This window comes from Xenopus laevis, chromosome 7L (genome assembly GCF_017654675.1).
Source record: "Xenopus laevis strain J_2021 chromosome 7L, Xenopus_laevis_v10.1, whole genome shotgun sequence".
Taxonomy (NCBI): Eukaryota; Metazoa; Chordata; class Amphibia; order Anura; family Pipidae; genus Xenopus; species Xenopus laevis.
Window position 1 is genome coordinate 61,724,573 of NC_054383.1, and position 14,639 is coordinate 61,739,211.

A 14,639-nucleotide genomic window follows, 5' to 3' on the forward strand; every position below is an offset into this window, starting at 1 on the left:
ACCCCTGTCACTGATGAGGAAGTCTCAAAGCTTTTGGCCTCTTCTCAACTTACCACCTGCCCGCTTGATCCAATTCCCTCAAAACTTCTCCGCAATACCAATCCTTGTCTAATCATAGCCTTAACTCACCTATTTAATCTTTCAATCTCAACTGGACTGTTTCCTTCAACTAAAACATGCTCATCACCCCATTCTGAAAAAAACCCTCTCTTGATCCCTCCAACCTATTTCTCTGCTACCTTTCATCTCTAAACTACTTGAGCGCCTAGTCTACAACCGACTAACCTCATTCCTCTCTGACAATAACCTGTTGGACCCCCTACAATCTGGTATTAAGCCACAACACTCCACTGAAACTGCCATGACTCGACTAACTAATGACCTTTTAACCGCTAAAGCCAACAATCATTTCGCACTACTAATACTAATATTGAAATTACTACACTATATAAATTTTCTGTTATCTCCCCCCTCCTCTCTGAGGGATACAGCAACATCGTCTATTTCTGTGAAACGCACAAATACTGCTTGACCTCTCAGCTGCATTTGACACTGTAGATTACCCTCTCTTCCTCCAGTCCCTCCATTCGCTTGGCCTTCGTGACTCAGCCCTGTCCTGGTTCTCTTCTTACATCACCAATCGTTCCTTCAGTGTCTCCTACAACGGAGTAGCATCTTCTCCCCTACCTCTTTCTGTTGGGGTTCCTCAAGGCTCCGTCCCGGGACCATTACTATTCTCCCTCTATATTTCCTCCCTCGGCAAATTAATCAACTTGTATGGTTTCCACTACCACCTCTATGCTGACGATACTTAGATCTATCTCTCATTTCCTGATCTCAATCAAGAACTCCTAAATCGCGTCTCCTCCGGCCGGTCCACTATCTCTACCTGGATGTCACAACGCTACCTTAAATTAAACCTCTATAAAACTGAAATGGTTCTCTTTACCAACAACAGAAAAATCCCGGAAGTATCCATCATAGCTAGCAATTCCACCCCCTTTCCCCAGTGTCTTGGGTTATCCTAGATTCTGCCCTGTTATTCACTCATCATATCCAGTCACTTATTACATTTATGTTACTTCCACCTAAGGAACATATCCAAAATATGATCACATATCACCCAAGATGCTGCCAAAATTCTTATTCGCTCTCTCGTCATATCACGTCTAGACAACTGCAACTCTCTGTTAATTGGCCTTCCCATCCAGAGACAGTCACCTCTCCAGTCTGTAGTGAACACTGCTGCGAGGCTCATACACCTCAGCAACTGCTCCTCCTCTGCCACGCCATTCTGTCAATCCCTGCACTGGCTTTCTGCTACCTTTCAGAATCAAATTCAAATTAATGACCCTGACATTCAAAGCACTTCATAACTCTGCCCCACCCTACATCTCTGAACTCATCTCTATATACTCACCCAAACACTTACTATGATCCTCTACTGACCTGCTACTCAACGCTTCTCTCATTACCTCCTCACAAGCTCGCATTCAAGACTTTGCAAGTGCTGCACCCCTCCTCTGGAACTCTCTCCCATGGTCTGTCCGACTTTCTTCCAACCTTTCTGCTTTCAAGAAATCTATTAAAACACACTTCTATCAAGAAGCCTACCCTCACTCTGTTTAACTACCAAATGCAACACCAAATACAGTACCACATTGCTCACCCACTTAATTCGATCTTGCCACTTCCACACCTTGTGTATTACTCCCTTCCCTTTAGCGTGTATGCGCTTTTGCATAGTGCCTTCCTCACCTTTTGTACCGGTATTTATTGTGATGTATGTAACTCCATATGTTCTATGTATATAATTCATGTGATTTAGTTGTATAATCACATTTACTTTACATTGCTACGCAATATGTTGGCGCTATATAAATACATAATAATATGCTTATAGAACAATCACTAATTTTTTTTTGTTCAAATCATGAATTAAAAGTTAAGTAATTACCATAAAAAAACCTAAATGTTAAAAAGCGTGATGTGGAGAAATCAGTTATTTATCCAACTACACATTATTGTTCTCATAGATCTAGATAATATAAAGAGAACATAAGTCTGCATTTCAAGATAAGCCAAACAGTGCAGAGCTTGTATTCATTAGAAAAGCCAGACTACAAAAGCATTAAACACAGAGGCAAATTGTAGACATCTCTTAAAAAAAAAAAAACAAAAAAAAAAACATCCAAATCTCAGGACTTACCTTAACCTTCTGCGAGGGTCTCCTCCATTAGCCCCTCTCCTCCCAGTAGTAGCATAATCAGGCCCATCTATAAATCCTCCCAGGCTCCTTCGATCATCTTCCAATCCATAGGCATCTTCAGAGCCATATATCCTTCCTGAAAGTAGATCAGACTGGCTGCCTCCAAGACCACCACCCCTAACCTGTGGTTGGGGTCCATATCCAGGGCCGCGGAAAGGATCAACACTGCGATACCGCTGATTTGGCCTGGACAGACTACTATAACCAGGGTGTGGAGACTGGGAAATCAGTGGCATTGTTGAATCAACTCCGGGACCACGGAAATGGTAATTTCTTGGTACTGTAGTATAAGCTCCACCACTTCCAGCTGCCTCCCTGTATGGTCGATCTAATGTTTGAGAGTATCCCACAACCGTTTGTATCTGGGGGAAAAAAAAAAAAAAAACCACCAACATTTACTAATAGGGATTCAGGAATATAAATACAAAAGCATGACCAATGGAAGTTTGATTTTTTTCTCGTATTCAAAAAAAATAAATAAATCACACATTTTCATGACTTGACACGACTTATTACACTCACTGGGATTTCACTGCATCGACTTTCATCAGTTAGTGTGCATGATTTGTATGAAGAATCGTCAATGACATATCTCTCATCTGCATGAACAGAATGGGCCTCCATCCTAGTTGGGGTGTACAAAAATGGCAGCCCGTCCTACAAAGGAGAAACAAAAGAATCAAAACATAAACCAAAACCAAACTACCAAAATGCCTCAGTTTTATAGAATTCACCAGTGTATATTGCAACTAAATTATTTAAAAAGAAACTAGGGTGTCAAAATTAACTTTAAAGGCTCTATAGGATAAACAGTGATTAGCCTTACCATATCTACATCATATTCAGCTCACTGGGATTTATACAACCCAGTGAAACACCCAATCTTCCATCAGTAATTGCAGGTCCATGAAAAATACGGAGAATAATTAAAAGAAGATTCTGAGCATATCCCTGCCCCCATTTCTGAGCATTTCCCTGCCCCCATTTGTAAGCTACCATTTAGCAGCTTAGGTGTCCCTGCAAGATTTTAAAATATTTCCAAAAAAAAAAAGGGACAAAAGCAGAATTTAATAGCTTAGGCTATTTTAAAAGAAATGTTAATTTCAAAATAAAATATCCTGCATTCATTTATCATGTTTTCCAGCGTGCCAGTCTGTTCCATGTGAAGTATCTGTGAAAGTCCACTTCTTAAAGGTGTAGTCCATCTTAATTAATGGAGCATGATGTAGACTGATATTCTGAATTTGCAGTCATTTTTTTTTTTCACAAAAGATTTTTATTTTACTTCCGGTTCACGTAATAAAGAATCACAATTTTACAGTATGTCTGTTTCAAATATATATACAATGTATCCAAATGCTATATAGCTTATACATTGGTTGCTGAACCAGATAGTGTGAAGTAACAAAAAAGAAAGCAAGAAAATAGTAAGAATATACAAGAAGCAGAAAAGAAAGATTAAAAGTGGATCCCCCGCTCTACACAATAAGTAAGCAAAAAAATAGCTTAGATCAGGGATACCCAACCTTTTGAACCCATGCGCAACATTCAGAAGTAAAAAGGAGTCGGGGAGCAACACTAGCATGAAAAATGTTCCTGGGTGCCAAATATGGGCCTTGATTGGCTATTTAGTAGCCCCTATGTGGATTGTCAACCTACATTGAGACTCTGTTTGGCAGTGCACCTGGTTTTGTTTTTTAAATAAATTTTATTTCCTTTACAATAAATAACATAGAAACATTCATAAAAAACACACTTCACAGCGAATAAAAGAATATAAATTGACTCCTGCCGGTGTTGTTATTATAAGGGGAGGGTTCCTATCTACTGGGGGTAAAGTGTTACTACTAAATGTAAGGACCAGGTGCCCGTGTTTATATATAACTAGTGTCATTATTTTTAAGTGAGACCATGTCGATATTGTTCTTAGAAAGAGTGCCAGTGCTTGTGTAAAAAAAAAAAAAAAAAAAAGTGAATACATAGGTAGATAAATATTTAGTTATTGATATTACCAGTAATATTATAGGGGACCAGTGCCCGTGTTGTTCTAAAGAACACCTTCCTGTGCTTGTTATGGGTTGTAAGTACCAATATTGATATAAAAAACAAATGTCATTATCCTTATGAGGGACAATTGTCCGTATTTACATGAGAATCCCGTACCAGTACTGGTACAAGTGTAGTGTTATTTTAATATCCGTGTTATTATAGTGAATAAGTGTACAATAATACCCCAATAACCTTTCCCCTACCTCACACCTAGCAGAGGACAGTCTAATAAAAAAAAAAAAATTGAGAAATTAAAAAAGAATAAAAGAAAGTAGTAAAAGTAAAAGAGTTAGATCTCCCATCTTTATACGCCAAAGGTAACCTCTATATGTGGCTCCTCCACGGGTAAATAGTATCTTTTTTTCCATTCTTCCCACAAATACTTAGAATGTTCACACTCCTTTTTTGACCGGCGTTCACCAAGCGACATTTGCTCGTACACTAGATTTAAATCGAGTGAAACTGGTTTTTATACAACCAAAACTTGTCCCAAAGCCTGGAATTCAAAAATAAGGATCTGCTTTGAGGCCACTGGGAGCAACATCCAAGGGGTTGGAGAGCAACATGTTGCTCACGAGCTAATGGTTGGGGATCACTGGCTTAGATTATTACCCACAGTAGCTCCACTATATTACTACAAGGAAAGCCGTCTTGCAACCATATAGGCCTTCCAGGGCGTCCAAATTTCAACAAAATTATCCATATTATCTTGTACACGAGCAGTAAGCTCTTTCATTGCATATACTGCATTTATTTTGTGCAAAGTCTTTTGCCAAGGTATATCTGGAGATAACCAGCTAATTGCCAGGTTCCAATTGGCAGCCGAAAGAACATTTTTAACTAAATGTCTAGCTGGTCTATTAAGCAATGTAAGTGGAAGATTATGCAATAATTCCCATGGGTTTAACGGGAATGTCACCGACCAAAGTTCCTGTATCAAAGCATGCACTTTATGCCAATGATGTTGCTAGAGAGCCAATATCATCACAACCACGGGAGCAGAGGGGCGAATGCATTTGTGAAATTCGATTTTTTCTTTTAGGTGTCATATACTATCTGGTCGTATGCTTATACGAAAGTTATTTTATCGCTATATTCTCAGACACTTTCTTAGTAGCAATCCAAATTTTATTCCAGCCATTGCCAGGAAGCACTGTTGGTAAATCTTGTTCCCATGCGGTACAATAAGCTGGGTTAGCTTGAAAAGTAGTTGAAAGCATCTGAGTATAAAGTGTTGAAATCATGCCTCTAGTAAGTGGGGAGGTTTTGCACAAAGCTTCAAAAATGATATTGTCTTGGGATGTCATATTATGAATGAGACATTGTACAAAATGCCGCATTTGAGCATAAACATATACTTCAGAATCAGGGAAGTCATAAGCAAATTGTAAAAGTTGAAATGACTTCATGTGGTAAAGGACCTAAAAGAGATTGTACTCATCATTTTGCGTCCATTTTTCAAAAAGTTGTGCTTGCAGACCTGGTACAAAAGAAGGATTACCAACAATAGATTGCTGTAAAGATTTACATAATGAATAACGATATTTACACGAATCCCAAATCCGCAAAGAGTGTTGTACAACCAAATAATGAATCCCAAACTTATTTCTGTCCCTATGATCTGCCCATAATTGGTTGTTAGCAGATAACAATCCCGTGCTTCCATCTCAACCCATACCGAGTAGTTGGCAAAAGCTGCCATTTGACCAACTGGTCAATCTGCACTGATTTGTAATAAAGCAGCAGATTTGGGGCTCCCAAACCTCCGAATATTGGTTTACATTATAGTACCCGACTTGACACCCTAGGTTTCTTATTGTACCAAATATCTGCTAATATCTGTTTCTGCAAATACGCTATATGTTTTAATGGGACAGCTAGTGGCAAAACCCAAAAATAATGAAGCAGTTTTGGTAACCAGGTCATTTTGCGCATATACGACCTAGCCATGAAATTGAATAACGTTTCCAACATTCCAATAATTTCTGTAAATGCCTGATTAAAGGAGAAGGAAAGGTTAAAACTAAGTAAGCTTTATCAGAAAGGTCTATATAAATACACCACTAAACCCTCAAAGTAATGCTGCTCCGAGTCCTCTGTCAAAAGAAACACAGCATTCCTTTCCTTCTATTGTGTACTCATGGGCTTCTGTATCAGACTTCCTGTTTCTAGCTTAAAGGAATAGTTCAGTGTGAAAATAAAAACTGGGTAAATAGACAGGCTGTGCAAAATAAAAAATGTTTCTAATATAGTTAGTTAGCCAAAAATGTAATGTATAAAGGCTGGAGTGAACAGATGTCTAATAAAACAGCCAGAATCCAACTTCCTGCTTTTCAGCTCTAATACTCAGTTAGTCAGCGACTTGAAGGGGGGCCACATGGTACATTTCTGTTCAGTGAGTTTGCAATTGATCCTCAGCATTTAGCTCAGATTCAAAAGCAACACATATGACCCATGTGGCCCCCCTCAAGTCTCTGATTGGTTACTGCCTGGTAGCCAGGGTAACCAGTCAGTGTAAACCAAGAGAGCTGAAAAGCAGGAAGTAGTATTCAGACTGACATGTTATACATCAAATCACTCCAGCCTTTATACATTACATATTTGCCCAACTAACTATATTACTGGTTGACTTGCCTGATTAAAAATAGTGGAAATAGGTGGCCCTTGTTCATCTATTTTAAGTCGTTTCGCAAATCGTGTGGAGGCCTTATTTGAAAAAGCATAATATCTTTGTTTTGTCCACTTAATACTTTTTTCTGCTTCAGTAAGCTGCAGGTCTGCCAATTCACGTTTTAATACCTGTATCTCAGCAGTATTTTGACCTGGACTGCCAAAACAATGGGTTGTCTAGTTAAGCGATTTATTTTTTGTTGTCTAATTCTTTTAGCGTATGCCCCCATTCGAATAAGATGGCCTCGTATATAAGGTTTAAAAGCTGCCCAGACCATGATAGGAGTAGAATCAACTGTACAATTATGCAGAAAATATTCATCAATATCATAACTTAGTTCTAATGAATTTTGGGAATTCAACAATGACTCATTGAAAGACGATAACCGAGTCGGGGGTATTGAAGGTGCCATCTGGATCGTCAAAACACAAACATTATGGTCAGACCAACCTACCGATGTAATATCTACCCCCTGAATCTGCAGAATGAAGTCCAAATGCGCAAAAATATAGTCAATCAGAGAAAAGGAATCATGTAAAGGAGAATATGTATACTTAGATGTAGCGGGATTGACATATCTCCAAGTATCTATCAACATTAGGGACCCTAGGAGACGCTTAACCACTTTAGAAGCTTCCCGAGAATGTACTGTCAAACTAGAGCGGTCCAATGACGCCTGCAATACTATGTTGAAGTCCTCTGCAAGTATAAATTGTCCTTCAGTGTGGCGTTCCAATGTATAAAGAAAGTCTACCAGAAAAGCATTCTGAGAATCATTAGGAGCATATGTTAGCAAAAGTAACTTTTCTTCCATTATGGCCAACAACAACGATAACATATCTGCTTTCACGATCCCTTACAATATGAGCAATAATAAGTGGTAGACCTTTTTTGTAAAAAATTGCAACCCCTCTAGTTTTGGATTCATAAGTGGTATGTACAACTTGCGAATAAGTTTTATCAAAAAACTTGGGTACATGACCTGTAGAAAAGTGAGTCTCCTGCAGCATGACTACTACCTCTGCACATATTTTCTTAGAATACTGAAATGCTGCCATCCTTTTAACAGGACTTTTAAACCCTTTAACAAAATAACAGTTAAATTTGCCATAATGTCATGTTTACCATAGTGCTACTGGAGAGACTCACTTTTCGAAACAATTTATCAAACAGAGAGTGGGGGGATCAAAGTGTGAAAAGAGAGAGAATTTAGAAAAAACAGACCAGAAAGAACGACAATAACAATAAGTATATGCAAGTTAACTGTAACCATAACGCCCACATCGTGCCTCGTACAGTGTCTGCTAGAAAAAAGCTGTCAAGCAAGCATTGTTGAAACTTTACCCATCTGATGACAAATAACATCAGCACCATTGCTTGTACTAGTAGGCCATGGGAAAAAATATTGTTAAGTTCAACCCAGAATCGGTCTGGGTGCCGAATACAATCGGTCGAGGGGGGGGGGGATTTATGAGCACATTCAACCATTGTGCTCCGCCAGGAGTAACCTGTTGTCAACAGAGAGAGGTCAGCAGTAGACATTCCAAATGACACTTTACCCTATTCAGGGTGAAGTAGGTTTGCTGTTTTTTTGTGCCACTATTCCATTTTCGTATTCACAGTTTCCGGAGCTGTCCCGGCATTCAAGACTGAGTTCTCAGAAAGGCTCAACTTTTTGGTAAACGCCGCCATTCCATCTGGATTATGTAGAGTGAAAGTCTTGTCATTATGAGAAACAATCAATGGGAAACCCCATTTATAATTAATTCTTCTCTCCCGTAGCTGCATTGTCAAGCCTTTCAACGCCCATCTCTTGACTAGGGTTGAGGGTGCCAGATCAGAAAAAATTTGTAGTTCCCATTCTTGAAAAAGAAGTTAAGTCGAGTTGCGAGTTGTATTATAGCCTCTTTACTGGAGTAATAATGGAGTCGACGATCAGGAGAGTCATTATTGTGACCTAAGGCCCTATGAGCTTGATCTAGTCGCCAATCCTCAAGAATAGCAGGAGCTATAGTGTGAAACCGTTCCTGTAAATACGCAGATAATTCCATAGCAGTGATTATTAGGAATACCTTTAATCTGCAAATTTTGTCTCCGATCACGATTTTCCATGTCCTCCAAGTGAAGTTGTGTCGAATAAAAGTCATTGGACAAGCGATCACATTCATCTACCATCACATTGTGCCGGCGAATTTGACTCCGTCATTTTGGTTTCCAAATGTGCAGTGTGCTGGCCGAAATCATTGATGTGTAGTTACTGCCTTACCAACCGCCTCGGAAACAGTATTTAAAATCTTAGCATAAAGTTGCTCAAGCTGAGTTTGTAGCTCCTGCAAGGTGACTGCCATTGCCCATTCAGCTGAATCATCGGACTGTGCAGGAGATGAAGCTACGGTGCCATCTTGGTGCTACGGTGCCATCTACAGTGCCATATTTACAACGAACCCTTACGTCGGAGTTCGTTGTAAATAACCAGATAAACTCTGCTGGTCTTTTTTTCTGAACTTCGGAGGCATCTTCAAACACTAAGGACCCTCTTGCGTCGTATAAAGCAAAGTTTATGCTCTTCTGTCTGCTAATATAAGTAAAAAAAAACCCCAGTCTGAGCTCCCTTCAAGACGTCCGCCTCTCACATTGCGCACAAAATGCTAATAATTTCAATAATGCGGGATTTTAACAGCTAGATATTGACTGGGGCAACAGCAATGCCAGGACAGTTAATGGGAACAAGTTTATAAACTTGTTGCCCAACAATTTTATGTCAGAGTTGTTGAGGAGCCAACCAGAAATCATGCTATACTGCATCTAGTGATCTCTAATGATCCAGATTCATTAAACTGGAGCATTATGTCTTCTACCAAAAAAAGTCAGAGCAGAAATTGCGGTCATTTAAAATGATTTTAAATAGTTACTGTTCTCAATCTATTCCCTTAAGTGAAAGTTGAAGCATTAGGGAACCACTTCGCGTGGCTTAATTCACAAGTAAAGAAGTTAACAGGAAAGAAGACAAAGGTATTTAAAACTAGAATATAAGTCTGGGGACAGAAGCTGCATTTAATGAATATAAACACTATAATAAATGTTTTAAAGCAGCAATTAGGAAGGCAAAGATTGAAAATGAGGAGCAAATACACGCAACAAATATTGTAAGAAACATAATATATGTGTGGGTAAGGCCACCTTAAGTGGCAGATGTACTTTTGTCCTGCACTGGTAAAACTGATCTGTTTGCTTCAGAAACACTACTATAGTTCATATAAACAAGCTGATGTGTAGCAATGGTCGAAATTGAAAAAAGGCTATATGGCACAGGTTAAATCAGGGGTCAGCAACCTTTACTATCAAAAGAGCCATTTTGCCCCCTCTTCCACTAAAGAAAAGTAGTCTAGAGCTGCAAAACATAACCGCTTATAAACTTTTAAAAGTTTTAACCTTTTTTTTAATTTTAACTGCTACAAAGTGCTAGAAGTGCAGTGTGTAGGCCTACTTTGAAATAAATTAAATACTGACTAGCCCTATCAAATGGTAGTGTTCTCATCTGTTTAATGCGACGTCTGTTTCTGCAGCTCCATGCTGATCTTCTCTCTCTTGTCTGGAGTGTGTGACCGCGGTAAGGACCATAATGAATCATCTTGCCTGTCACCCCTGGGACATCTACACAGCCCTCGCACCTGCTGGTGGCTTCCCGAGTGTGCGACCGCGGTAAGCTAACGGATAGCTTACCGCGGTCGCACACTCAAGAAGCCACCAGCAGGTGTGAGGGCTGTATAGATGACGTGACATGCAAGACCAACAGGCCCGGATTTGTGGAGAGGCCACAAGGCCCGGGCCTAGGGTGGCAGGATTTTAGGGGGTGGCATGCTGCCCAACCACACCCACATTGGTTCAGAAACACTGGGGCGGTGCAGGAGATATGAGTTTTTAAAATTTCCTGTACGCAAATCTCCATTGCTCTGGTCCCGATGATGAAAGTTTTATTGAATAAAAGGAAGGGGACAGGGCAACGAATGACAGCAAGACTAGGGGTGCTTGCTATGTAAATGCGGCCCTGAAGACCGAGCCGCAGCAAGCAGGATGAAGAGCCGTGGGTTGCCTACCCCTGAGTTAAATAGTGGTTAAACACCATTATGTTCTACAGAGTTTATCTGTAACCCGAGCCTTTTCTCATTTGAATGGCTGCCACCATTGCTACACAGCAGCATATTTATATGAAACAATAGTAGTGTTTCTGAAGCAAACAGCAGTTTTACCAGTGCAGGACAACACTGGATTATATTTCTATTAGTTTAAAACACTTTCATTTTTTGATTTACTGTTCCTTTAAGGGGTGATACAACTATATATAAATATAAGGGTATCCAAATCTCTCTTTGTTTTACAAGTAGGTCCTTCTAGTGGACACGTGGGCACCTATTCCGATTAGAAGAAAGGAGGTTCCATTTTAATATTCAGAAAGGGTGTTTTACCACGAGAGCTGTGAAGCTGTCTAATTCTCTCCCTGAATTACAAGAAGGCATTGGGTGCCTTTTAACAAGCGAGGGACTAAAAGGTTATGGAAGATAGCTCATAGTACAAGATGATCCAGAGACAAGTCATTTTTGAGTCAGAAGGGTTTTTCCCCCTCGGAGGCAAATTGCAGAGCCTTTTTCCTCTGGATCAACTAGCAGTATGGCAGGTTTATATGTAGACATAGAAAGATTTATGCTTACCGTTAAATCCTTTTCACTTCAGTTGTAAGGGGGACACTGGAACAGTGGGGTAAGGGGCCTCTCCCACTGGGAGGCAGGTGGAATGGGCTCTCAGCCGTAATGGAGGCGTCTTCTTTTGCACCATGAATGAGACTGCTTCTATGGCTGATGCCATCAGTCAAAGGACCCTTATGCATGCCTGAACTGTGGGGTGCTGCGTCACCTTGAGACAGTGTATGGAGGACTGCAATTGTTGCGGCTTCTCCCGTGGTAACACCACCTTCTGTTGCATTGTGTCATAATTCCATCCCAGCTGTCTAAGGGAACCAGGTTCCATCTCTCGGATGACTGAGCGCAGGGATTCCATCTTATAGCAGTGGTAAACAATCCACTTGTTTAGTTGTTTGAGATCCAGCAGTCCCTTTTTTTGGAACGATGAAAAGGTTCAAATAGTATCCATGAAACTGCTGTGAAGGGGGAACGGGAACAATGACTCCCGTCTCCTCCAGGGAGTTGACTATGGACAGGAAGGCTTGCCTTTTTGTGGGTTGATGTGGCGGGATGAACCTCAGAATTTGAGACAGAATCCTGCAGAGATTGCGTCGCGAGCCCACGAATCGGAGAGGTGAAGTGGTCTCTGCAAAAATCTGAAGTCTGCCCCCAAGTGTCAGGGGGGCTACAGTCCCTATGCTGTAGTCAGGAGGAAGAGGGCTTGTCCCCGCTAGGCTTGGGACTTCTGGGCCTTCCATAAAGAAGACTTCCCTTTGTTGGAAAAATGCTTTTTGAATGAGCTAGAGGGACGCGAGGGAGGACTTCCCCTGTACTGCCAAAAGCTCTGGTTCCAAAAGAAAGAGCCTCTCTCAGAAGCAAAGCTAGATTTGGGTTTGTTCTGCGGCAGAAGTGTACTCTTACCCCCTGTAGCTTTGGAGATCATCTTTCCTAGCGCCTTTCTGAAGAGTCTGTATCCCAAGATCTGCTGACCACAGCTTCAACCAGAGGGACCTGCAGGCAGCGACAGAGAGAGAGAATGAGTGTGCCACCAATTTGGCTGCATCCAAGACAGCCTTTCCGACAAATAAGTGACCTCTGCCATAAAGGAAGTAAACAGGGAAATCTGATCGGCTGCGTTGTCCTCCTGCAGTAGCTGGGTGAGAGAACGTCCAAGCCTCAATAGCCCTGGTAACCCAGGCAGCCACCAGGATGGGTAAGAGGGGTGATCCGGAAGACGCAAAGATGGCCTTAAGGAACCCTTCCAATTTTTTATTGGTCGGATCCTTAAAGGCAGATGCGTTTGGAACTGGAAGGGTTGTGACCCTAGACCAGTGATCCCCAACCAGTAGCTCGTGAGCAACATGTTGCTCTCCAACCCCTTGGATGTTGCTCCCAGTGGCCTCAAAGCAGGAGATTATTTTTGAATTCCAGGCTTGGAGGCAAGTTTTGGTTGTATAAAAACCAGGTGCACTGCCAAACAGAGCCTCAATGTAGGTTTACAATCCACATGGGGCTACAAATGGCTGATCACAGCACTTATTTGGCACCCAAAAACAGTTTTCATGCTAGTGTTGCTCCCCAACTCCTTTTACTTCTGAATGTTGCTCACGGGTACAAAAGGTTGGGGATCCCTGCCCTAGACAATCTGGATACAGGAACGTCCACCACCAGAGGAAATGGATATTGTTTGGAAAAACTGTGACCTGAAATTTTGTCTCTGGGGTCTGCCATTCGTCCTGGATTAGGGCCTGAAGTTGCTTGTGAGCTGGAAAGGTAACAGTGGTCTTATGGTGTTTCTTAAAAAGGCTATGAGACTTGTTAATTAGCAGAAAAACCTCAAAAACTGCCTTGATTAGGTGGTCAACCAAAGCAGAGGTTTCCCCTGTGTTATCACCCACTTCCGAGTCAGTGGTCTGAGGAAAACACTTCCCCTTCAGAAGGCGAGGGGCTAGATGAAAGGAGCTTGAGAGATGCCTCCTTTCTATCAGACTCTCGCTTACGTTTTGTTGAGGTGGTAGAAGTATCTGCCATTTTGCCTAGCATCTTATCAATAGAAGAGAGATGACTTGCTCTGAGAAAGTGCGCCAAAGTAGGAAGCCCGGACCACCCCTCTTCTGGCTTGCGTATTGATGCAGTCCAATGACGCCAGCGCCGACACACGACCACCCCATGTGGAAGATCGCTAGTGGCTGAAGGCAGGGGATCCACAGGGAAGTGTGCCTGTCTAGTTTTGTGGGGAGGTACTGGTGCTGCGCACCTCACTCAGTCGGTCGGTCCCTGGCAGGAACTCTTCGCTCCGGTAGCCCAGATTGACCAGAGTCAGGAAATTTTATTGATATTTCTTTTGCCAAGTCCTGTGGCCTAGGTCCCGTTCCTCTCAAGATTCCTCTTTCTGCCCGGGCTGAGGATGGCAGACCGATTTCGCCGGGTGTCCTCACCTCTGCTACTGCACCAGTCCTAATTCGTATTGGCAGTCTTCATGAAGAGATCTCTTTCCTGCTGATCCAATGTCCCATAATTTTGGGTTTCCCTTGGCTCAGGCTCCATAATCTGTCCATTGATTGGTCCACTGGGGAGCTTACAGCTTGGAGTTCATTTTGCCGTTCCAATTGTATGGCTTCTTCTATTCTTTCAGTGGCCACCTCTTCTTTGCTCCCAGCATCCAATCATCTTCTTCTTGTTGTTGTCTACAAAGACTTTGCAGATGTGTTTGAAAAGAAATATAACGAGGTTGAACCTCCTCATTGTCCCTACGATTGTCCGATTGATTTGATCCCTGGCTTAATTCCTCAGAGGAAGGACATATCCCTTATCCATACTAGAGACTCAAGCCATGAAGGAATATATTCTGGAAAATCTCTCCAAAGGTTTCATCAGAAAGTCTACATCTCCTCCCGGAGCTGGTTTCTTTTTCCAGAAAAAAGATGGCACTCTTAAGACCATGCATTGAACAAAATAACGATAAATAACG

At 41.5% G+C, this 14,639-nt stretch overlaps 1 protein-coding gene across 6 annotated transcripts in view; it reads right to left on the minus strand.

The window, feature by feature from the left end:
- Nucleotides 1-14,639, minus strand: part of ctnnd1.L (catenin delta 1 L homeolog) — a 123,050-nt gene that overhangs the window by 83,449 nt on the left and 24,962 nt on the right. For all 6 annotated transcript variants that reach the window (NM_001088999.2, XM_018224359.2, XM_018224358.2 and 3 more), the window contains 2 exon segments: nucleotides 2,210-2,631; nucleotides 2,792-2,926. In NM_001088999.2, coding sequence (NP_001082468.1) covers nucleotides 2,210-2,631; nucleotides 2,792-2,926 — 557 coding nt within the window.